The sequence below is a fragment of the Macrotis lagotis genome, chromosome 1 (assembly GCF_037893015.1).
Source record: "Macrotis lagotis isolate mMagLag1 chromosome 1, bilby.v1.9.chrom.fasta, whole genome shotgun sequence".
Taxonomy (NCBI): domain Eukaryota; kingdom Metazoa; phylum Chordata; class Mammalia; order Peramelemorphia; family Peramelidae; genus Macrotis; species Macrotis lagotis.
In genome coordinates this window covers 242868159-242893904 of record NC_133658.1, presented here as the reverse complement: position 1 = coordinate 242893904, position 25746 = coordinate 242868159, and the positions used below count along the sequence as shown (strand labels likewise).

The following is a 25746-nucleotide window of genomic DNA, read 5'->3' as shown; positions in this document are numbered from 1 at the left end:
ACTGGCCTGTAAGGAATAGTATTATTTTTTGTGAACTTTGGAGGTAGCATTTATCACATTGACTTATTCTGATTTTTTGAGTAGTGAGAACCCTTTCTATATACTTTGATTTTCCTTTGGTTGGGAGGAGGAAAATCGCCTGCTTACTAATTATATAGTAATAAGATTAGAGCACCAATAAAAATAATGAATGAATGACATCTGGATAATGCTTTATAGTATCATGATGAGCAAACTGAAACTCCAAAACATTCTGTTATCTTGGTGCCTGTTAAATAATAAGCATTTAAATATATCATATATTATCTTAAGTGAATTGTCCCTAATCACAGACTTCATAAATGTTAGAGGTAGGATTTGAACAGTCTTCCCAAGTTAATCATTGTGTTTAAAAACCTACCATTCAAACAAGAGGATTCCTGATTGATAAAAAGAAACCAAAGGTTGTAGGACAGGCAAAGGAACTAAATCCAGCATGTTGGGGAGGGGGGGGAGGAGGTATGAATAGGAGATAAATCCTACCTACTTTTGCTTTAAAATTGTCCTCTATTGTATTTGTTACCTTTCATAATACATCATTCATCTACTTCTAGACCTGTAGTTTTGGTCATAAAGATAGATGGGTGGCTGGCTGGATAGAGATAGAAAGATAGATAGAATAGATAGATAGGTAAATAGATATGTAAATGATCAGAAACAAAAGAAAACTTTCTGTTTTGGGGAAAAGGAGGGTTAGAGCCTCTAAAGTAGTCTCATTGTTATGCATCTCACATCCTTGATTCCAAGAATTATGACATTCTCTTTATACTTATACTGCTTCAACCCAGTCCAGACTTTGTAGCTCATTGCTAGTGGTAAGATGTTTTGTCATATTTAAATCCTATCACACAGTGGTGTGTTCAATGAATCTAGGTCATTATTATTTATATTTTGATTCAAGAACACTCAAAGGTATAGGAATGACTGATATGATTAGATACTTGTCTGTGTCTTTATAGGATGGCCTTGTGAAAACCAACATGGAGAAGTTGACTTTCTATGCTCTCTCAGCTCCAGAGAAGCTGGACCGGATTGGTGCCTACCTTTCTGAAAGGCTTATCCGTGATGTGGGCCGCCATCGATATGGGTAAGTAGTCTGAGGATGTGGGACACTGATTTCTTAATAGTTTATGGTTAGAGCCACATTATAAGAACACTTTAGGAGAATTATCAGATACTTATCAATTATTTATTGAAGTGATACCAACAGAGCTTGACCTGGGATTCAGGTAGCTTGTTAGCTATCTCTTAAATCAAACACTGGTTTAGGTTTGTTTCTATCATCAGATCTTGAGTGTAAAGAGAAGTTAACTTCCTGGTGATTTATATCATTTAGCTTTCCTCCCCATCCTATGTATGTAACCCACTGAGAGCAAGACTCAGATTTGCTGTTGTTCCCATCAAATCTGTCCCATCTTAGCTAACAGATAGTCTCAGAAGTTTAGTCAGCTCACCTTTTAGATCTTAGCAAGAAGCACAGTCAAAGGTGATCTTAAATTGAAGAAATAATACTTAATTTTAAAAATATGTTGATTGCTTCTATGACAGGAGTCTTTTTTAAAAGTCTGCACATTAAAGGAGTAACTGTATATATCCCACTCAATATTGCCAATGAGTGGAGAAAATTGGGAATATTCTAGGAAATAAGATTGAAGCTGAGCTAGTTTGATAAGGTTGATAAAATTGAGAATTGGGTACAAGAAGGGACAGCAATGGCAAGTGCAAAATTGTCCAGTGGGACAATATCTCTACAGACAGACATAAGATTTCAATGGAATAAGTAGCCTGGTCAAAGGAGTTAGGGTTAAATATATAGTCTTTGCTAGGTACCCTTGGAGTGACAGTTCTTAGAGAATGTCCCCCTCTCTAATTAAGCAGGTCATTTCATGAATAGGAGCAGAAGATTCTAGTTTCTAAAGTGGAAATCAGTCTTTTTTTTCTATTCTGCTCATTCTTTCCTTGTCCCTCTCTGAGTGTTTGACCCTACACCTGCCCTCAGAGCTTGATGCCTATCTCACTGTCTCTCTCTTTTTTCCTGCCTTATATTCTTATACTTGCACAAATAGTTCCCATCTTATTGCACTGCGGGTTCCTAGAAAGTAAAACATAAATCAAACCCTGTTTCTCCATGGGAATATTATTATAATTGGAGGTTGCATTCATGACTAAGACTTCTGCATCAAATAAATCATGAATACAACCAACATAAATGCAAAGATACAGCAACTATAAACCCCAATTATCATTTAAAAGAGTACATTTATACTCCCAGTCTAATAAAATGGGCATAAATGTAGATATGTATTGATTATATGAGGGGCCCTAATGTGTTGTAAAGCATACTTAGAATACATAAAGAAGAGCAACAGCATGCTAGCTTGTATACACATTCAACATTTAATTAACAATAATTTTCCTTGCCTTCTTGAAATTTATAAGGACTCTGGGGGATGATTCAAATGGCCCAGATCTCTTAAAAAAAAATTAAAACCAAAGTCTAGGGAATTTTGAACCAATGCCTTCCTTTTTTAAAATTATTGCTTATGAAATTCCTTATCTCAATCAGAGGCCATCTGTGATTTTTAAAAAGTTCAAGAGACATAATTTTTAGATAATTTAATCATTTTATTAATAATGTCAGTATTTTTCATTAAAGGGCCAGTGGCACTCTTAAATATCAAAAGCATTATATACTTATATGCCCTCTAAAGAGAGATGTTCCCAAGGAAGGCAATCAACTGTGCCATCTTGCCAGAGATAGACTATCCCTATATCCAGACCTCCCTCAGTCTTGGGCAATCTATTTTAAGAATTTATCCCCACCAAACCTAAGTAGAACACAATGACTTCCCAAATTGGGTAGAGTCTAAGCAATGCTGTTAAGAAGTTTCATCCAATCTCATTATCAGTAATGTTCTTCGGGAGGCTGAACTTTTGAATTAAGGACTTTAGGAAAGGGAGAAACTCTGGATCTTTTTAAATCACTGTCTACTAATAATTATTTCTCTCAATTCAAAGCCATTTCCTATACTAAGAGCAATGTGATTGGGGTTGGTTCTTGGGGTGGAGGGGGAAATAGCAAATATTTGTGGTGGCAGCCAAGAAATAATAGATAGAGAACTTGTTTTAGAGACAGAATTCTGACACAAGCTTAACAGTTGACCCTAGGCATAACCCTCTGCCATTATATTGAAGAGTGGTTGTTAACTTGCACTGATAAAGGAAATTTCCATGGGAGAAGCTCTCTATTGTAATGAAATTGTTGTTATTTGCAGAAATAACTTGTGAAAAAAAAAAGAAAAAGGTCTCAAAATTGCCTTTCAAATGACCAAGTATTTGAAGTCCTTCCATTTTCCACCAAGAATTTGAGTTCTGAGTATTTGGCCCTCTTTCTGGGTCTCTTCTCTGTTCTTCCTTTTGCTTTCTTACTCAAAGTTCAAGGACAGCTTGAAGAAAAATGGATCAAAAGTCAAGGTTCACTCCTTTTCCTAGTAATGCCTTTGGTAGTGATGATGAGATGTTCAGTAGCTGATTGGATGGGTGGAGACTTTAGGACTTTCTGCTAAGCTACCTCTTTCTAGCCTACTCTTGCTGCCTCCTTTTGTCACTCCTGGGTTCCAGCAGTGGGGGGTACCTGTTTCTACATTCTATGTGGAAAGTACAATGTATAGTGAAGGACAAATATACACTAGGCAGCCCATAATAAATTAGGGAGAGGAAAAGGGGTTGGAGGGGAAGGAAGAGATATTACATGGGAAGAAATACAAAGCAACCAGAATTAGAATCTTCTGTATCTTTCATATTATTCTGTAAGACCCTATTCACCTAATCTAATAGCCACAGGCCAAGAAACAACAGTGATAGCATCATTTAGTATGATACTGGTATACTAAAGCTAGCATAATTTACTAAAATTTACTAATTTTTGTATTAATAAAAGTAATATTTGTAGTTTTTAGTATTTAATATGCTGAATCTTCTACACATTGTTTGAATCATAACTGTTGAGTACCTTGTACTCAGGGATAAATTTTCTTCTAGTATTCCTTTACTCTTTTCCTTCCCAGAGAGCCTTCCTGTGTAACAGCTAATACTTTTGGAGGAAAAAACTGATCAGCATATAAAAAAAATCTGAAAATATTAACATGTGCCACATTTGTGAACTTCCTGCCTCTGCAAAAGAATGGGATGAGATTCTTCTCTTAATGTCTCTTTTTGGAGGCTATTATTAGTCTCTGTAATTTTGTAACATTTACTTTTCATTATTATGGTATTGTGATTTCTATTTGCATTATTTTAGACATTGTGTATATTGTTTGCTTGGCTCTGCTTATTTTACTTGGTTTCAGTTCGTGTAAGTTCTTCCAAGATTCTTTGTGTTCATTATATTTGTCATTTCTTATTGTACAGTAATATTTCATTATATTCATGTACCTTAATGTGTTTATCCAATCTCCATTTGCTGCTTTTTCTGTGGTGGCAAAGAATTGAGGGAATGTTCTCCTATTGGGAATGGTTGAACAAGTTGTAGTATGTGATTGTAATAGAATATTATCATATTATAAGAAATGATAATCAGAATGATTTCAGGAAAACCTGAAAAGATTTACATGAACAAAGTGAAGTGAGCAGAACCAGTAACAGCAATACTGTAAGATGATCAGCTGTGAATGACTTAACTGTTCTCAGCAAATCAATGATCTAAGACAATTCCAAAGGACTTTCTCCAGAGAAAGAATTATTGGAATATGAATGCAGATTGAAGAATATTTTTCACTTTATTTTTTTGTGGGTTTTTTGATCTGAGTCTTCTTTTTTATGGTTTTTTTTCACCTTTTGGAAGGCAAATGGGGTTAAGTGGCTTACCCAAGGCCACCCAGCTAGGCAATTATTAAGTGTCTGAGACCAGATTTGAACCCAGGTACTCCTGACTTCAGGGCCAATGCTCTATCCACTGTACCCTAGCTGCCCCTGGGTCTTCTTTTACAACATGACTAATATGTAAATATGTTTGCATGATTATATATGCACAACATACATTAAATTTCTTATCTTGTTTTGAGGGGGAGGAAAGAAAAAAAGAGAATTTGGAACTTAAAATGTTTTTTTAAATATTTGAAGGATTTTACAAGAAAAAAGTAAAATATTATTCAAAAAAATACTGCTTTGAATATGTTGTTGTATTATAGGGATTTTCTCCTACTCAAGTGTGTATTACCAGGAGTCTATAAACATATGGATAGTATTCTTCTTCATGAATCTTTTGGAATTGTCTTGGATCATTCTATCAATCTGAGTAGCTAAGTCTTTCATGTTGATTTTCATTTCAGGATTGTTGTTATTTTTGGACAATATTCTGCTCACTTCACTTTGCATCAATTCATTTAAGTCCCAGATTTTTCTGAAATCATCCTGCTCATCATTTCTTATAGCTCAATAATATTCCATTACAATCATATGCCACAACTTGTTTAGCCATTCCCCAAATGATATGAATCTCCTCAGTTTCCAGTTCTTTGCTATCACAAAGAGAGCTGCTATAAATATTTTTGTAAATAATGAGTCATATGTCTTTTTTAAAATATCTCTTTAGTGTACATACCTAGTAGGAATATTGCTGGATCAAAGCTATATGAACAGTTTTATAGCCCTTTTGACATTGTTCCAAATTCTCCAGAACAGTTAGACCAGTTCATATTTCTACCAATTCTTTTTCCACATCCCCTCCAATAATGAGTGTGAGGAGGTTTCTCAGAGCAGTTTTAATGAGCAGTTTTCTAATTATTAGTGATTTAGAGCATTTTTAATGTGACTACTTATGGCATTGATTTCTTCTTCTGAAAACTGCCTGCTCATATCATTTGACCATTTATCATCTAAAGAATGATTCTTACTTTTATACAATTGGCTCAGTTCCCTATTTGTTTGAAAAATGATATTTTTATCAGAGAAACTTGCTGTAATCCTTCTCCCCCCCCCCCAATATTCCTGCTTTCCTTCTAATTTTGTCTGATAATTCCATGTATTTAAAAATGCTTTTCTGAGAAGGATTTTCACCAGACTCCCAAAGAATCAAGAATACACAAAAAAGGTTAATAACTGCTTTGATATGTCACCAAGATTCCTTTGACCCATTCCTTTTCTCAGAATTCAAGGAATGTGAAATATGAAGATCCTGATCCACAGGAGAATAATAATAATGATAAATGGTAAAGCTTGTGAAGTGATTTACAAATATTATTTTGTTTTATTTTTCACACTAACTCTGGAGCAATGATGATCTTATCCTCCTCATTTTATGGATGAGGAAACTGAGGCAGACAGGTTAACACTCTGGAGGATTCAACCCCAGGAGCAGGACTGGTTAGGCTAGCTTTGATCAAACTTTCTCTGCCTGCCTACCAAACCTTGATCTTGAGTTTTTGCTTAGGGAAATGGTAAGAAAGATGAGTTTTCTACTGAACCTCAGCATGGAAACATAGGGTTACAACTGAGTACTGGTGGTCAATAATTAATCACTCAACAAACATTTATTAAGCACTCTTATACTATAGACCAACCCTCTAAGCTGAGAGCTGTGGCTGTGAGATGAAGAACCAACTAGTACTTGGATGTTTCATTCATTCCTTTAAATTTAAGCATAGAAGTGCTATGATTGTTCTGTGAATCTTAGCATTTACACAAATGCCTCCATAATCAAAGCAATGCAAATGTTCCCCTCAGTAATGCAGAGAAGCAGAGTACAACCCTTCCTTGTCTGCCCATTTTGTATGACTCTTGTTCATATCCTTCCAGAAGTCAAATATAAGGAAGTCTCCCCAGTGTGCTGGGAGCTTTCCTTGATTTTTCTTAACATCATAAGCATACCCAAAGGACACACAGATTGGTCGCCAGGTTTTGATATTTAATTTTCCAATCTCCTTTTCCCATGATCTCTTTGAGGGTGCCTTTTACTCTAGTTCTCCAGAAGAAGAGTAGGACTCACTTGATCTTATAGATGGCTGTTGCCTAACCTAGTTAGATGATACATTATAGTGCTGAACTTAGAATCAAAAAGACCTGAGTTCAAATTTGATTTTAAATACTAGCTTTGTGACACTGAGCAAGTCACTTAACCTTGTTTGCCTCAATTTCCTCATGTGTAAAGTGAGTTAGAAAAGAGAATGGCAAACCACTCCAGTGTCTTTGCCAAGAAAACCCCAAATGAGGTTTGAGTGCATATCATATGATAACTGAAGGAAAAGGGGAGGGTGTTTAACTTGGAGAAGAAAAGATTTAGGAAGATATGTCATGTGGAGAATGAATTAATTTGTTCTGATTAGCTACAGTGGTTAATTAAGGCTTTATATTGGAAATTAGGTAAAGTTTCCCAACAAGAAAAGTTATCCAAAAGTAGAATTGATGCCCTCAAGGTGGCAGATTCCCCCGTTTTGGAGGTCTCCAAGCAGAGGCTGGTTGAAATAAAAGATTGGGGAATTCTTTCTGGAATGAGTTGGTTCATATAGTTGCTTGAGGTTGCTTATAATTCTGAAAAACCATGATTTTTCAAATTCTTTGAGGTCTTAAGGTACTAGGTAATCTTGGAAAACATACAGGGTTAGTGTTTTTGACTACTGTCCCCTATCTATCCTTATCAAATTGTATCTGAGCCTATTAGAAGTTTCAGGTCTCTAAGACCAGTACAAAGTCTATTGGGTCTTTGAACAAGACTAAACTGAAATAATATCCATACTTCTTTTCCCCAGCTATGTGTGCATTGCAATGGAGGCTCTGGACCAACTACTTATGGCCTGCCATTGTCAAAGCATCAACCTCTTTGTGGAAAGCTTCCTCAAGATGGTGGCTAAGCTTTTGGAGTCTGAGAAGCCCAATCTTCAGATCCTAGGCACAAATTCGGTAAGCAGAACTGTAGAAGGTGAGAAGTTGGGAGGGAGGGAAAGGACCTATTTGGATGTCCCAACCTGTATGAAAGGTAAGGAGTTCAATTCTCCATTTTCTGGCCCTAAATCAATCAATCAACCTTTATTAAATGCCTACTATGTGCCAGACATGACTTTGTGCTGGGATTTACAAAAAAAGAAGCAAGATAATCTCTGCCCTCAAGGAGCTTACAATCTTACTGGAGAGAGAGCATATAAACAAATATATTTTATATTTTTGGGAAAGGCTTCCTGTAAAAGGTGGAATGTTTGTTGGAACTTAAAGGACATCATGATTCTCCTTATCTGTAACATGGAAAAAATACTACCTGGCCCATCCTTTCTGAAGTTTACTAAATGAATGTCTATCAGACAGTTTGTGCACATGTATCTTGAAACATAAGAAATTAAGATAGTATGGGGATTAAGAAAAAGAGATCCTATTTCAGGCTCTGCCTTTAAAGAACTGAACAAGTCACTCCACTTTTCTCTGTTTACTCATCTTTAAAATGGGTGGTAAGGTGGGGAAAGGTTAGGGCTAGATCAGGTTTGCTAAGATTCTCTTACTCAACTTCTATAATTACCAAATTATATATTCATCTCAACAAAATGTGATGAGAGAAGAAGGGAACAAGCATTCAAATTTCTACTACATATCAAATAGATAGGCATAGCTAACTGTATAGACTGCAATGTCTAGAATCATGAAGAATCATTGTCCTGAATTCAAATCTAGCCTCAGACACTTACTAACTGGGTGACCCTAGGCAAAGTCACTTCGCCCTGTCTGCTTCAGTTTCCTTACCTATAAAATGAACTGGAGAAGAAAATGACAAACCACTCCAGTATTTTTTTTTTTGCCAGGAAAACCTTAAATGGCATCATGAAGACCCTGAGCATGACTGAAAAACTGAACAATAACAATACATCAAATATACAAAGCTTATTAGATTCTAATTGTCTTGCTGAGTTAATTCATATTTCAACTGTAGAACAGCTAAGAGCCATTAGCTGCATAAGTAGATCATAAATTTAGACCCAAAAGGATAGAAGCATGTCATCTAATCTAATCCCACAGGTAAGAAAACTGAGGTACAAAAAGGTTGAGGGATTTGCCCAAGGTCAGGGAAACATTAAGTAGCACAGAGAGGATTTGATTGAAAGTCAAAATGAACTCCAAATCAAATAATCTTTCCATCAAACCAAATTGTATTATTTTGCCTGTGACAAGTAATTAACCTCCTTCATTCAATCAATGTTGGTCAGTAATAGAATGGTTAGAGACTACACTTGAGAGAACTGATGGATGAGAAATTGAGTATAAGAAAGGGCAAGTGGTCAATAAATTGACCACCAGATACTGGCAAGGCTACATATATACATGTAGACTTCCTCACAAACATGGAGGCAAGAACAGCTGACCTTGACCCATCTAATGACTTAATTCCTCACATATAATAACCACCATTAATAATCACTCAACAATCATTTATTAACCACTGACTACTATGCTAGGCAGTGGTATTGCAAAGTTAAAAATGAAATAATACCTGCCCTCAGCAGAGATAAGGACTAACCTTGAGATTTCATCAGTATAGGGAATTCCCAGGAGTGTGGTGAGTGAGTGAAGGGTATTTGTTTGTGAAGGAACATACCACTGATTAATATTTAGGACAGAATTAAAGGTAGAAAAATAGAGACCACATAATACAGGGATCTCTAGTCTATGATCCACTGCTCTTGAGTTCTTTGTAGCCCCCAAATCATATTATGTAGCTGTGTGGCACAGTGGGTAGGTAGAGTTCTGGGTGTGAAGTCAGGAAGATCTGAGCTGAAATATGATCTTGGACATGCTCTAACTATATGACCTATGTTTACCTCACTTGTAAAATTGAGAACACAATAGTGCCTTACCCACAAGCTATTGCAAGAATCAAATGAGATAATTTATGTCAAATATCAAATGAGATATTTATAAAGTACTTAGTACAGAATCTGGTACATGATGTTGTTATTCCGCTGGCCTGATCTCTGTGACCCCATTTGTAGTTTTCTTGGCAGAGAAAATGGAATAGTTTGCCATATCCTTCTCCAACTCATAAGGCAAACACAGTTAAGTGACTTGCTCAAGGTCACTCAATTCATAAGAGAGACCAGATCTGAACTTAATTCAAAGAGGAGTTTTCCTGACTCCTGGTTCTTTATCCACTGTGCCATCCACCTGCCCCATATATGATACACTTTTGCTTAAGACTTGATTTTTCTTTTGGTTTTTTTTTTGTTTTTTTAGGATTTTTGCAAGGCAAATGGGGTTAAGTGGCTTGCCCAAGGCCACACAGCTAGGTAATCATTAAGTGTCTGAGATCAGATTTGAACCCAGGTACTCCTGACTCCAAGGCCGGTGCTTTATCCACTATGCCACCTAGCCACCCCTTGCTTTTTCTTTTAAACACATGTGTATATGTAATAGTTTCTTGATTAAAATACTTCAATTGAAGCAAACCTAAACAGATTTTTTTTTTAGTTTTTTTGCAAGGCAATGGTGTTAAGTGGCTTGCCCAAGGCCACACAGCTAGCTAATTATTAAGTGTCTGAGGTCAGATTTGAACTCAGGTACTCCTGACTCCAGGGCCTGTGCTCTGTCCACTGTGCCACCTAGCTGCCCCCAGACTTTTAAAAGAAATAAATGCAGAAAACTAAGAGATAAAGGATTATCTTTATTAACTTTTTATATAAATATGTTGTTTTCCAATTATATACAATAGTAGTTTCTACCTATCATTTTTTGTAATGTTTTGAATTTTACAATTTTCCCCCAACCTCCCTTCCCTCCCCCAATCCCCCACAGAAGGCAGTCTGATAATATTTACATTGTTTCCATGCTATACATTGATCAAAATTGAATGTGTTGAGAGAAAAATCATATCCTTAAGGAAAAAATAAAATAAAAGAGCTAGCAAAATTATATGGTACATAAGACAACTTTAAAAAAAAAGAAAAATGAAGGTAATAGTCTTTGGTCTTTGTTTTAGCTCCATAGTTCTTCCTTTGAATACAGATGGTATTCTCCATTGCAGATACCCTAAAATTGTCCCTGATTATTGCACTGATGAGATGAGCAAGTCCACCAAGGTTGATCATCACCCCCATGTTGCCACTATGGTGTACAGTGTTCCTCTGATTCTACTCATTCTTTATTAACTCTTAACCATTTTTAGTAATTTCTTTCTTTCTCTTAAAAAGACAAATAAGGAAGCCTATCTTCATTCTCTTGGTTAACTCTGAATTACAAATCTTTCTAATACCCCCTACTTCTACCCAGTTTCATGCAGTTTGTACTGACCTCTCCGTTCTTTGCAGTTGCTTAGCATTAAATTAGCCTTGCTAGCTTTTCTAGCCTCAATCCTGCTCTTCTCCCTCATTTGACTACCACAAGGAAGAAATTTCCAGGAAAGGAAAAAAATTCCCTGACCTTTCAATATCTCTCTCTGTCTCCAGCTTTTTGCACAATGTTCTTTAACAGGTTCTCTCTATGGGGGAAAATGCAAAGATTCTACCTGGAAACTGTAGAATTTCATGTTTTACTTTCCCCAACTATCCAAAGGATTTTTTCTTTATTTTTCTCTCTAGTTGCTGACGAATCCCTATCTTTCCTCTTCTTTCTTTGTTGGGAAGCTACCTGTGCATAAATGTTTTGACATCTATACACAGCAGCTAAGTATCCATATGATTTTAAAGTTAACAAAACATTTTGTGTACATTCTCTTATTGGAACATCACTAATATCAATGGCTGACATTTATAAAACATATTTAGAATTGCTATGTACTTTATTTACATTGCATCATTTGATCCTTATAATAAACCTATAAAGTTCATAGTTATTATAATTCTCTATTTCATATGCAAATGATTCTAGATAAGCTTAGACTAGTCAGTAGAAAAACAGGGATTTGAACCTAGATCCCAATTAGATCCCTTTAATGCTCTTATAGTCTGGGTGAGAAGCAATGAAGGATTGAACTAGGACCATATATGTGTAAATGAAGAGAAGAGGATAGATAGCAGAAAATAAGACTTGGAAAATGATTGGATATATGGAAGATGAAGGAAAGGTGAAAGTCAAGGATGACTCTGAAGTTGTGTTGAGGGAAAGCATCTCATGGTAGTCCAAGAGAGGCCAGGAATGAGAATTTTGGCTAGAAATATCAAGAGCATCATCATGTCTTTGGATCTGGAAAATGACTCACCTCCACTTTTTTTTAAAGATTTTTGCAAGGCAAATGGGGTTAAGTGGCTTGCCCAAGGCCACACAGCTAGGTAAGTATTAAGTGTCTGAGGTCAGATTTGAACTCAGGTACTCCTGACTCCAGGGCCAGTGTTCTATCTACTGAGCCACCTAGCTTCCCCCTCCACTTGCTTTTTATGTAGATGTGGGGAACTATAATTTTGGAACACTGCTTATAATCTTCAACTTTTTTGATTTATTGGTTAATTTCACTGAACTTTTTCCCCTATTAGTCTTTTTTTTTTAATAAATAAAGGATTGGGGTGGCTAGGTGGTACAGTGGATATAGCCCAGCCCTGGAGTCAGCAGTACCTGTGTTCAATTCTGGCTTCAGAAACTTAATAATTACCTAGCTGTGTGGCCTTGGGCAAACCACTTAACCCCATTGCCTTGCAAAAAAAAAAAAACCCTAAAAAGGATTGCTTTCTGGAAGAGGAAAGGATAGATACATTGGAAAATGTAGATAATATTGAAAAGATATAAAAAAATTTAAAAATTTAAAACCAATACATTATATAAAAAACAAAGGGATGAAAGGGCTCATGAATATAGAAACATTGTTTTTATGACCATCATACTGTATTCTAGCAGGGAATTTAGATCATTTCCAGTGCTCTCATTGACTGATGAGGAGATTGAAATTCAGAGAGGTGAAGTAACTTGCCTAATGTTCTTAGCTACTAGTAAGTACCAGAGTCAGAAATGTCTTCCAGGACCCTCTCTAGTACAATTCTTTTCATGAACCATCTGCTTTATATCTAGATGGAAATATGCAGGGCAGGACAAAGGAACATAAAATTGGATTGCAAGCAAGAGAGTTTAGGTTCTAAAAGGTGAATAAAGACAGGCAATGACAAAGAAATCAACCCAAACAACCCTGTAAAGCAGGGGTATGATGAATGATCCTAGGCAGAGACAATATGATCTCTGTCTTTTAGGTATAATGCTCTCTTTGAAGATATACTATAAAGGAGTGGCATCTATGTGTTTTCAGTAAGGAAGAGGCAAAACTACACATTTCAGCAGCTCTGGATTACAGTAGGACGCCAAGGAGTAGATCTCCTGGGAACCTGTAGTAAACACGAGTATAAATAATCTATTGTGTTTTAACAATTTGCCATGAATAACTCAACCTTTCAAGGCTTAAAAAGGACCATGGTCATAAGATGTTTGTAGGAAAGGGAAGTATTATTATCCCCACTTAACTGAATGGGAAACTCAGGTTCATAGAGTTTAAATATTTGCCCCCAAATCATTCAACTAGTAAATGCAGAGCTTTTATTTGAATTCAGATCTCCTGACTCTAAGACCCTATAGACTCATGTAAGTATTATGTATTTGTGAATGTGAGAAGAATAGAAAATAGGGAGAGGAAGTATTGAAGTCACATGGGAATAATATGGGTAATGCTTTATAAGATGAGCCTAGCAAATAATTGTTTTGTTTTATTTTAATAAATACATTGTTGTTGTCTATTTTAAATCACTTACATTGTCCAATGTATTCCTCCTTCCTCCCTTTCCCAAAGAGCAGGCTTTTGTAATAAATTAAAAATAGGACAAAAAACCTCCAACAGTTTAACAAAATCCAGCAATGTATCATAATAGTCTGACCTTATATGCGATGTTCTATCCTCATAGTATCCTATTTTCCTAAATAATTAGTTTAGAAGTACCTTCTCATAGCTTTTTTGGGGAACCAAACAGATCATTTTAATTTCATTATTGTTGCTCAATCTTATTCAGTTCTTTCTGACCCCATGGACCATAGCATGGGTTTGGGTTTTCTTGGCAAAGATATGGAGTAGTTTGCCATTTTCTTCACCAGTGAATCACCTCTTGTCTGAACTTTTCACTATGACCTGTCTGTCTTGGGTCACCCTGCACAACATGGCTTATAGTTTCATTTTGTTATTCAAGCACTTTACTGTGATATGACAGTGACACAGGAGGGGGTTTAATTCTACAGCATTTGGTTTTGATTATTATGTTAGTGGTAGATACTATAGACAAGATAAACTATTAAGCATTTACTATTTGCCAGGCATATTAATATAAAATATTAAATAGTCAGAATACAAATACAAGTAAGTAAGATAGCACCTCACTGCAAGGAACATTCTAATGGAAACTCAGAAAGGTGGAGGGATTCATACATAATGACCATAGTATAGAAATGACTGAGAAATAGCATTGAAACCTGGTTCATTACAAACTAGGATGAAAAATAATCTATCAGAGTCTGGCTGACTAAATCCAAGGTCCTGGTGAGAGAGAAGATAGGAATGGTGGCTAAGGTGCTTGTGGTAGGTATCACATGGTGATGGTAGCTGGTTTCAGGTAACAAAGTGAAAGCTCATCTATTAGAACTGAGCTTACTAGGGACAAGTCCAAGGTTCTAATAGGAAGCTTATTCTTTTCCATTTATGTTGTAGTCATTCCTCTTATTTTTTCCTATTTCTGTTTGCTTCACTTTACATCAGTTCAAATATGCTTCTCTGTATTTGTCATATTATTCCTGGAATATAGTAATATTCTGTTACATTCATAGATTGCAGCCTGTTTAGCTGTTCCCTTGTAGAAAGGGCAAGTGATTTTTTAAACACTAATTTTTATGTATTTTAAATTTTATTATTTTATTTTTTCCATTTACATGTAAAAAATTTGATGTTTATTTTTAAAATTTTTGAGTTCTAAATTCTCTCCTTCCTTCTTTTACTTCCCTGTCCCCCTCTTTGAGAAAGAAAGCAATTTGCTGTAGATTATACATGTGCAGGCATATAAAGTACATTTCCATGGTAGTCATGCTATGAAAGAAACTACAGACAAAAGAAAAAACAAGAAAAATAAAGAAAATAAAGAAAAAGTATGCTTCAATCTGCATTCAGACTTCATCAGATCTTTTTCTGAAGATGAATAGCATTTTTCATCATAAATCTTTTAGAATTGTCTTGTATCAGGGGCGGATAGGTGATACAGTGGATAGAGCACCTGCCCTGGAGTCAGGAGTACCTGAGTTCAAATCCGGTCTCAGGCACTTAATAATTACCTAGCTGTGTGGCCTTGGGCAAGCCACCTAACTCCATTTGCCTTGCAAAAAACCTTAAAAAAAAGCAATATTGTATGATGATCAATTGTGAATGGTTTAGCTATTATCAGCAATAGAATGATACAAAACAATTCTTTTTTTTTTTAGGCTTTTGCAAGGCAAATGGGGTTAGGTGGCTTGCCCACGGCCACACAGCTAGGTAATTATTAAGTGCCTGAGACCGGATTTGAACCCAGGTACTCCTGACTCCAAGGCCAGTGCTTTATCCACTGCTACCTAGCCATCCATTATTCTTTTACTGTATACAATGTTCCCCTGGTTTTGCTCTAAATTTTACTTTGCATCAGTTTATGTAAGCTCAGATTTTTCTGAGAGCATCTCACTAGTCTTTTCTTCTAGCACAACATTCCATCATAATCATATGCAACCGCTTGTCCAGTCATTCCTCAATTGATGGACAGGGCAAGGAATTTTTAAGAAGGCATAGGCTTGGTGAAGAAGAATATTGGGGCATAAATTGAGAGAAAGGAAAGAGCTATATGGTGACTTGAAGGGGAAAAATTGAAGAATGTGTTCAAGCATATTTCTCTGGTTGGAATGGAAGATTGTAGATAGGGAGCTAAAATAATAAGGAAAGAAGCCAGATAAATAAAGAAAAGAGCAATTGATAAATAGCCCTAAAACTACAGACTTATACTGTATAATATTCTTGATATACCCTTTCTGAATGTCCCAATGTGAGGGGTTCCGATTTCTCCTTATGCAGGTAAGAGAACCACTCTCCCTCCCCACTGATAAATTCCCTCTCTTCACCTCTACCTATGGGATTCAATCAAAAGAACACTGACTCTATTAGTTATAAGATATGGATTCAAATCCTACCCCAGATATTTAGGTCATATTCTTTTTTTTAAAAAGAAAGATTTTATTTATTTTAAGTTTTACAATTTTCTCCCATTCTTGCTTCCCTCCCCCCATCCCCCACAGAAGGATTCTGTTAATGTTTCCATTGGTTCCATGTTATACGTTGATCTCAGTTGAATGGGCTGATAGAGAAATCATATCCTTAAGGAAGAAAAATAAAGTATGAGAAAGTAAAATTACATAATAATATTAATGGGGTTTTTTCCTAATTTGATGGTAATAGTCTTTGGTCTTTGTTCAAAGTCCATAATTCTTTCTCTGGATACAGATGGTTTTCTCCACTGCAGATAGCTCAACATTGTCCCTGGTTGATGCACTGAAGGGATGAACAAGTCCATCAGAGTTGATCATCACCCCCATATTGCTGTTAGGGTGTACAATGTTTTTCTGGTTCTTCTCATCTCGCTTAGCATCAGTTCATGCAAATCCCTCCAGGCTTCCCTGAATTTCCGTCCTTCCTGGTTTTTAATAGAATAATAGTGTTCCATGACATACATATACCACAGTTTGTTAAGCCATTCCCCAATTGAAGGACATTCAATTTCCAATTTTTTGCCACTGTAAACAGGACTGCTATGAATATTTTTGTACAAGTGATGTTTTTACCTTTTTTTTTTATCATTTCTTCAGGGCATAGACTCAGTAGTGGTATTGCTCGATCAAAGGGTATGCACATTTTTTGTTGCCCTTTGGACATAATCCCAAATTGCTCTCCAGAAAGGCTGGAAGAGTTCACAGCTCCACCAACAATGTATTAGTGTCTCAGATTTCCCACATCCCTTCCAACATTGATCATTGTCCTTTCTGGTCATATTGGTCAGTCTGAGAGGTGTGAGGTGGTATCTCAGAGATGCTTTAATTTGCCTTTCTCTAATAAGTAATTATTTGGAGCAATTTTTCATATGACTATGGATTGCTTTGATTTCCTCAGCCTTTACATATCCTTTGATCATTTGTCAATTGGGGAATAGGTTGCTTTTTTGATGGATCATATTCTTGAGAAATAATTTAACTTCCTGGGGTCTCAGCAACCTTATCTATTAAATGGAGATGGAGAGAGAGAAGTTAGTTGAGATTGCTTCCAAGGTCCTATGAGGTTCTATGATCTCAGTTGCCAACTCCCACATAGGATTTATCAAGATCCCTCCTCTGCTTTTTTTTTTTTATTTTGACAAGGCAAATGGGGTTAAGTGGCTTGCCCAAGGCCATACAGCTAGGTAATTATTAAGTGTCTGAGACCATATTTGAACCCAGGTATTCTTGACTCCAGGGCCGGTGCTTTATCCACTGCACCACCTAGCCACCCCTCCTCCTCTACTTTTCAACAGTTGTTCCCTCTTGAAATTAATAATAATAATAATAATAATAATAATAATAATAATAATAACTAAGATTTACATAGTGCTTTAAAGTTTGCAAAAATTATTTCATTTCATTCTCATGACTGTGAGGTAGATGCTATTATCATCTTCTTTATACAAAGTAAGAAAACTGAGGCACCAAGAGATTATATGACTTACCTAGAATCACACAACCAGTAGGAGTGTGCATCTAGATTCAAACTCAGGTCTTCATGTCTCTAGATTCTACCCTCTGTCCTCTCTTCCACCATTTGCTTGGCAGTATTATTTTGCATATACTTTGTTTTTATTTGTACACATGTTGGATTTTTCCTCCCTCTTTCTAATAGAATGTAAGTTGATTGAGGACAGAGATGTTTTGTTTTTGTATTCCCAATGCACATGGTAGGAGCTTAATAAAATTTTGTTGGTTGACAAATAGGGTTGAGTGTTCAAATATTTTTAAAATTGAATATAATCCCTTTCATGTCACAACTTTCCCCATCACAGTTTTATTATATTGCCAGTTGACATAAGAAATTTAATGGAAATTTTTGGGGAGTTTTGCAAAAGCTGCAGATGATAGGTGAAGGCTATCAGTTGACACAGAAAAAGTTTAGAAACTCACAAATACATAAAATATCTGTATAATCTTATATGATATCAGACTATTTTTGTCTTTTAATAATAATAATTCAGATTTCTTCTCTGGTACAAAGGGAGGGCTAAAATATTTTACATAAATTTTTCAGATCATGGAGGCACTGTGCCCCTAATCCTGGTGATGTGAATAGAATAATTGTAATTGAATTGAGGAGAATGGGTGCACTCTGGAGAAGGAACGTAGTCTGTCTTTATGACTAGAGTTGAAAGAAACTGCATATGAGTGAATAAAGTTGCTGTAAGAATGCAGAACATGGGAATTTCAATTATACGTTGGCTATTAGCTTAGGGAGATCACTCACCCCTCAGTATGCCTAGCCACAAAAAAATCAAACTAAAACCCCACATTTTCTTTACAGAAAACCTCAGATATTCCCTCAAGAACCCAGATGGAGGAGTGACAGTGAATTAGATCAGTGTAGCTTCCATTTTCAGATAGACTAAGAAGCCACGCTGATTCTAAGGAACTGAAAGATTCATTTTTCTTCTCTCTTGTCCCTCTCAGCCTTTACTGGGGAGCCAGATGGTAACAGGCTCAATCAAGCTTAGCACCCTCCATCATTTAGACATTGCTGAAAGAGTAATCTTGAAAGGACTGACTCTCATAGCTTGGATGACTTTTGAAGTGTTTCACCATTTAGTCTGGAACTCTCATTCTAGACATCTTGTCAGTCATCATCACTATCTTTGATATTTGAGTGAAAGCCAGGAATAGATAGGAATATTCAGTGACAGGGATGTAGCAACAAGGAACCTGATGTTGTGATGATGGCTCCAACAAAATGGCATCAGGGATAGAATAAAGGGTTTAATGAGAGTGATGAAAGATGAAGCATAGAACCGTAGAGCTAGAAGGAGCCTTAGAACCATCTTAACCCAATCCCTTCATTTTACCAAAGGAAAACTGAGGAACTTGTTTCAAATGATCCACCCAAAGTCAAACAGATTGTTAGTATCAGAGGAAAAATTTGAACAGAAGTCAGAAAGAAGTGTTTAGACCTTGGCACTACTATCAACAGTAGCTAGGTGGCACGGTGGATAGTCAGACCTGAGTTCAAATCTGGTCTATGTGATCCTGGGCAAGTCACTTCATTCTGTTTGCTTCAGTTTCCTCATCTGTGAAATGAGCTGGAGAAGAAAATGGAGAAGCGATATTTTTGCTAAGAAAACTCCCAAAAATGGGGTTACAAAGAGCTGGGCATGACTAAAATGATCAAACAAAAACAATTGCTGTCAAAGAAGATTTGAGGCCTCATCTCTCTGTGCCCCAGTTTCCTTAACTTCTGTTTCTTTATTTTCTTTATATATTTTTAAATTATTTTTATTTATTTAAGGCAATAGGTAAAGTGATTTGCCCAAAATCACACAGCTAGACAATCATTAAATGTCTGAGGTTGCATTTGAACTCAGGTCTTCCTGACTCCAGGGCTGGTGCTCTATCCACTGTACCACCTGGCTTCTATTTCTTTAAATTCTATCTTTTCTTCAACCATAAAATGAGGCTAATAATAGCACCTACTCCTCGGGGTTGTTGTAAAGATCAAATGGCATAATATTTATAAAGCACTTAACATAGTACCTGACTCAAAGTATGTATTTAATAAATAACTTGTTCCCTCCTTCACCCTCTAAAGAACGTGCTTTGAGCATTTTTGTTCTCCGGACCCTTCAGATATAAAGCACTATGCTAATTCCTAGGAAGCAGGTGTAGATGCAGAGATGGATAGTCCATGGTCCCTGTTCTCAGACAGTTTACACCTTGAATAGAATATGAAGTCTTTGAGGGAAGTCTGTCTAGTTTATTCTTTGTATTTCTAGCTTCTGGCATAGTGCTTGGCCCTTGATAAATGCTTGTTGATTGATTGATTGAAGTCTTGGAGGAAAATTAAACCATACATATATTCTTGAAATACAAAATGGAATGTCCCAAAGGGAGGCATGAATAAGGTATATTAGAGTGTCTATTAAAGGAAGAAGTCACTTTCAACTGGGAAATATTTTTATCCTCTTCTCCACCTATGATAATCCCACTTACTCCAGATGCTCAGGTACTTGGGATAAGGCACTTCTCTCTGGGCTTCTGTAAAATAAAGGGGCTAGAATAGATGATCTATGAGATCCTTTCTCTCAGGCTTTAATCCTTATTTTTTAGATAAACAAAATAGCCCTGACATTAATCGAGTAGCTGGCAGTGCAGTGGATAGAGGACTAGACCCCAGAGTCGGGAAACTTGCTCTGCTAAATCTGATCTTAGACACTTACAAGCTGTGTGAACCTGGGAAAATCACTTAACCCTGTTTGCCTCTGTTTCCTGTAAAATGAGCTGGAGAAGGAAATGGTAAACCACTTGAGTTCTTTGCCAAGAAAATTCCAAGGGGTCATGAAGAGTTGTATACAATGAGTTTGTCTAAAATACTCAAGGCCACACAGCTATTAAGCTATAGAACCAAGAATCAAACTTGGGGAATTCCATGAGCAATTTGATCCTTTTAATTTAAGTCCAGATTGATATTCTCACATCCATCCATCCATCCATCCATCCATCCATCCATCCATCCATCCATCCATCCATCCATCCATCTAGTTCATTGAGTTCTTACTCCAAGCACTGTGCTAAAAGATGTTGGGATACAGAAATGTTTAAGACATGTTCCTGGTCTGGGGTGGCTAGATGGCTCAGTGGATAGAGCACCAGCCTTAGAGTCAGGAGTACCTGGGTTCAAATCCAACCTCAGACACTTAATAATTACCTAGCTGTGTGGCCTTGGGCAATCCACTTAACCCCATTGCCTTGCAAAATTAAAAAAAAAAGACATGTTCCTGGTCCACAGAGAATTCATAATCCATTAGTGAAGGTAAGTACCATATCAGTGATAGAGAGTAATGAACATAGAGTTGGAAGAAGACACTTCCATTTAGAGTTATCTTGGAAGAATAAATGGAATAAATAACATTTGATCCTGACCTTGAGGAATAGTGATATAGCAACTACCAGAATATTGGTAACTTAGAACTTCACTCATCCTTCCACTCCACCCTTCATCTTAAGACACAAAATTTGAAGGTCAACTGGCTTTAACTCCAATTTCAGTAATATAGCAGGTCAGTATGCAAAAGTGAAGGGAATTGTTGAGGATAACATGGAGATTTAGAATACATATCTCCATAGTCAGAGACAAACAAAAACCAAAAAATGGGTAGGATAGCTCCTAGCATTAAAATAAAATGTGCTTGTTGAGAGTCCCCTGAAAGGAGGGGAGAATTTAAGTTCAAATTTTTTCTCTTCCTCTTTCCCTTTATATTCACCCATCTCTGGGAAGTTTGTGAAGTTTGCCAACATAGAAGAGGATACTCCCTCCTATCATCGGAGCTATGATTTCTTCGTATCACGATTCAGTGAAATGTGCCACTCCAGCCATGATGATTTGGAGATCAAGACCAAGTGAGTAGGTGGTGGGGAGAAAAGCTGGGGGATCAGAATGCTGCTCTGCTAATGAATAAGGTATAGAGAGATCTTTAAGGAATTTGTGATTATTCTACCATTTTAAGATGTATACACACACACACACACACACACACATATTAGTACAAATACAACTAAAGATTGTTTCTCCCAATACAAGATAGTTTATGTTCAATATACTTTGGGTCTATGTCCATTCAAAACTATAGCTTATGAGTCCCTACCAATGCATTTAATTTTATCAGATAGAGAATAGATGTGACTATTTCAAAGTTAAAAGCATTTAATGAAATAGCAATAGTAAGAAAAGTAGCATCAAAATGTTTCCCCCCCACACAAACCTGAAATACATTTGTCTCTCAACTACATAGACTACTGTGGACATCTATAAAGAGCACTGGAGAGATATAGAGTGAGAGAATGTGTGGGGTTGAGGTATACATTTGTATACCTCAAATCTTTAATGTTATAGTTTCTAACTTCCAGTAATGTCATTGCAGAAAACATGGCCTCCACTTGTATACTACTTTGCTTGTCTTAGCTTGACTCCATTGAGTATATGATTCTAGATCTTCTGAGTATTTTCAGTTTCTTGCTTCATCTAATTTCCTTATCTAGTTCTTCCTCATTCTTCATAATGGATCCTAACATATTTTTTTTTTTAATTTAAAGTACATAGACTTTTTCCCAGGTCTTTTAGAAAGTATCAACCCTTTACAAGTAATCATCATAATAGCAGGAATCCTTTGTAGGGGGAAAAAACAAACGTTTCCACCTTTTTTTCCTTTAGGAAATTATACTGTTCCTTTCAGAATCTTTGCTAGAAAATGTTCACTCTCTACCTAGAAATTCTTTGCCCCAGGTGCCAACTTCTTTAGAACACAGAGGTGGGCCATTTCCTGGTAGTGCCCTCAGGTTTAGTTTATATATTTATTTTTCTTAGAGCAACCAGTTTCTTTTTGAGACTATTCATTCAACATAGAAAGAAAACTTAGTTTTTAAAAAATACAAAAAAGAAATAAGGTACAGAAAAATAGACTTGGTGAGAGAATCTCATGAAGCAGAAACCTCAGAGATATAAGTCTCACTACTTAATTGTCTGTCTCTCTTTTTAATCTCCAATATTTAAGCCACATCTTAGCAAGTTTTCACTGTAGAGGTTAGCCTTCCCACAACCTACCAAGGTTTCTTGGGATCCAGGGTTTTCTAGTTTCTGCATTCTAAATCATCTGCCATTGTACCATGCAAACAAAAGAGTGTTATGTGTGTGGATGTGTAGGGGGAATAAATTTAAACCCAAAGGAGCATGGTCATTATCTTTCCCTTAGTTAGCAACATTCCTACTTTTATTATGTATACTTCTTTCCTTTATTATGTATACATGACTAGCCATGTCTTTCAATTTTTGTTATAAAAACTGACTTATCTGGCCCACCTTGCTGAAGTTTGCCTCAGAACCCATGGTTGTTGTTCCCATCCCCACTCCAAAATGTTACTGAGGTGAAAAAAGCAACAATAAAATTGAGGCTAAGAAAGGAAAGGGAGGAAAAATTGCATTCATAGAATCTTAGTTAGGAAATCTGGGTAAAACTGTATTCCAAATAGAATTGTTTTTAAAAGACTTTTTTAACAATAATGAAACAAGGGGCAGCTAGGTGACATAGTGGATAAAGCACTGGCCCTGGAGTCAGGAGTACCTGGATTCAAATCTGGTCTCAGACACTTAACAATTACCTAGCTGCGTGGCCTTAACCCCATTGCCTTGCAAAAACCTAAAAAAAAACAAACCACAATGATGAAACAATCTTCACTGACAAAAGCTGCATATTTAATGTATGTCTTTGAGCAAAGATGATCCTCAAAACCAATTTGAGAGTTAATCACCTAGAATGCACAAACACATGCCTACACACACACACACACACACACACACACACACATTTGTATGTGCACATATTCATAGAATACATACACAGATATAACTAGTTACCTATATGGACCCATTTTCTCTCAATATAAATATCCATAGACAAACAAGCTTAGACATAAACCCCATAAATGCACACAGGTATGCATAGATATGTCCCTGATACCAGGACACATATATAATAACCTAAATACATTTTTATTTATGTAATTGTGCAGATATTCCTCCTCCTACAGGTGATAAGACCTCTGAGTTGAAAGGAGTGGCTACTCAATTGGCAATTCCTGCACCAAGTTTTAATACTTTAACAATTAACTTTAAACCCAAACTCACAGCTGCCCATCCTGAATCTATGATGGGAGTAGTGAAGGCAGCCTTTTCTTTCCCTCTTCAATCTTTTTTTTTAATTGGCTGCCCAAGTTCTGTCTTGCCTCATTTAGTATGGAGTTTAAATTATTACATAATTATTTACATAATCATGCTCCCATTCTTAATAAGATTCTTTTCTTCTTTCCAATTTGTGACTCAGGGGATTATATTAACTCATTATAAATCAGAGCACATTCATTGAACAGTTAGAAAAAAGAATCAACATTTAAACTCTTGGATAACTGGTACCGTTTCTAGCAAAGTCTTCATCTATGGGTTGCCAGTTGCTTCCCTTAATATTCAAATTCTGTCTCACTTTCTTCAAAGGATGGGACAAGCCCAGAGGCCACTTGCAGAGGTGAGTTATTAGCCATCCCCCTAAAAGTCATCAAGAAGAGAGGAGAATCTTACACACATGATGAGGATGGTCCCTAGACTGACTCCTGGAGATTGAACTGTTTTCTGACTGATTTCTCCTTCCTCTTGACCATCAAGAGGTCTTTCTGATGTCTTCAGTATCTCCATGAGTTGCCTCTATGGTTTTAGGGTCCTTATGAACTTGTGTCACTCTTCCTTCCTTTACTGTCTTAAGCTAGCTTTCTGTGTCTCCTTATCTGAACCTTACTTTACCCTCTTGCCACAGTCTACTCTCTTGGTTTTAAATGTCCTACTATAGCACAGAACTAATGAACTTTTCTGTCAATTCCATTTGCCTAAATACTCCAAAGTTGTGTAAACCAGACACCTTCCCTCCCTTTGACTCCTTCTGGATAGGAAAGTGTTAAGGAAAAAAGCTAAATTGGTATAACACAAACATTTAGAGCCATATATAAATATGCACATAGGCACATTCATGTGTCAACAACCATTAAGTTACACATGTCAACCCTCCCTCCACCCCCCCATTATAGGCAAATAGTCACAGAACTGCACTCACATGGGATAATGGAAAGACCATGAGGTTTGCAATCAGATAACTAGTTTCAAGCTCCTTCACCATCTAGTAATGTGTAACATTGGGTAAAGCCCCTTCACTTCTCTCAAGCCTTAGTTTCCACAACTACAAAAGGGGTATTAACATAATACATATGATACTTTTCAAAGCCACTGTGAAGAAAATACTTTGTGAAGTTTCCTGTAAATGTGAGATGCCATTTTTGGCTGTTTCATGGGAACTATTAATATAGGATCATATAAACTCTTATTTACATATATATATGTATACACACATATTATTCACTTTTTAAAATATGTAAGGACTTTCACAGAGATACTCACCCACATAGAAACATATCCCTAGTTATAAATACACACATGGAAATGTGCATAAATGCATGCCCACACAAATATATTCAAAGAAACACACTCACATACACAAGAACACATATGTAAAAAAGTCAGTTGATATATTTTAGAGGATCCTGGTTTACAGTTAATTTGGGCAGGGGAGACATGGTTCTTTGCAGCAATTAGGGAACAAGAGACTATATAATAAAAGGATAAACTCTGTGAAGCAGACAACCAGTATAACATGACTTAAGAGAAGGGAGGGATGATTATGTTACTGATGGAGTCTGTCCTTTTCATATTAGTACATCAAAATAAAATACACATCTGGATAAAGTTTTTGACAGTGGTTGCATATGAGACTACTTTTATAGAACTGAAGGGTAGAGAGAACTTAACCTTTCCCCTTATTAATTTTACCCTTTTAGTTGATTCTCTACCATTGACTCTGTGGATTCCAAAGTGATTTAGAGAGTAAA

General features: G+C 36.3%; 1 protein-coding gene across 3 annotated transcripts in view; it reads left to right on the top strand.

Moving 5' to 3' along the window:
* Nucleotides 1-25746, top strand: part of EFR3B (EFR3 homolog B) — a 150044-nt gene that overhangs the window by 86875 nt on the left and 37423 nt on the right. For all 3 annotated transcript variants that reach the window (XM_074209962.1, XM_074209963.1, XM_074209961.1), the window contains 3 exons: nucleotides 999-1126; nucleotides 7785-7935; nucleotides 21542-21663. In XM_074209962.1, the coding sequence (XP_074066063.1) occupies nucleotides 1020-1126; nucleotides 7785-7935; nucleotides 21542-21663 (380 nt within the window). In that variant the 5' untranslated portion in view covers nucleotides 999-1019. The remainder of the gene's footprint in view (nucleotides 1-998; nucleotides 1127-7784; nucleotides 7936-21541; nucleotides 21664-25746) is intronic.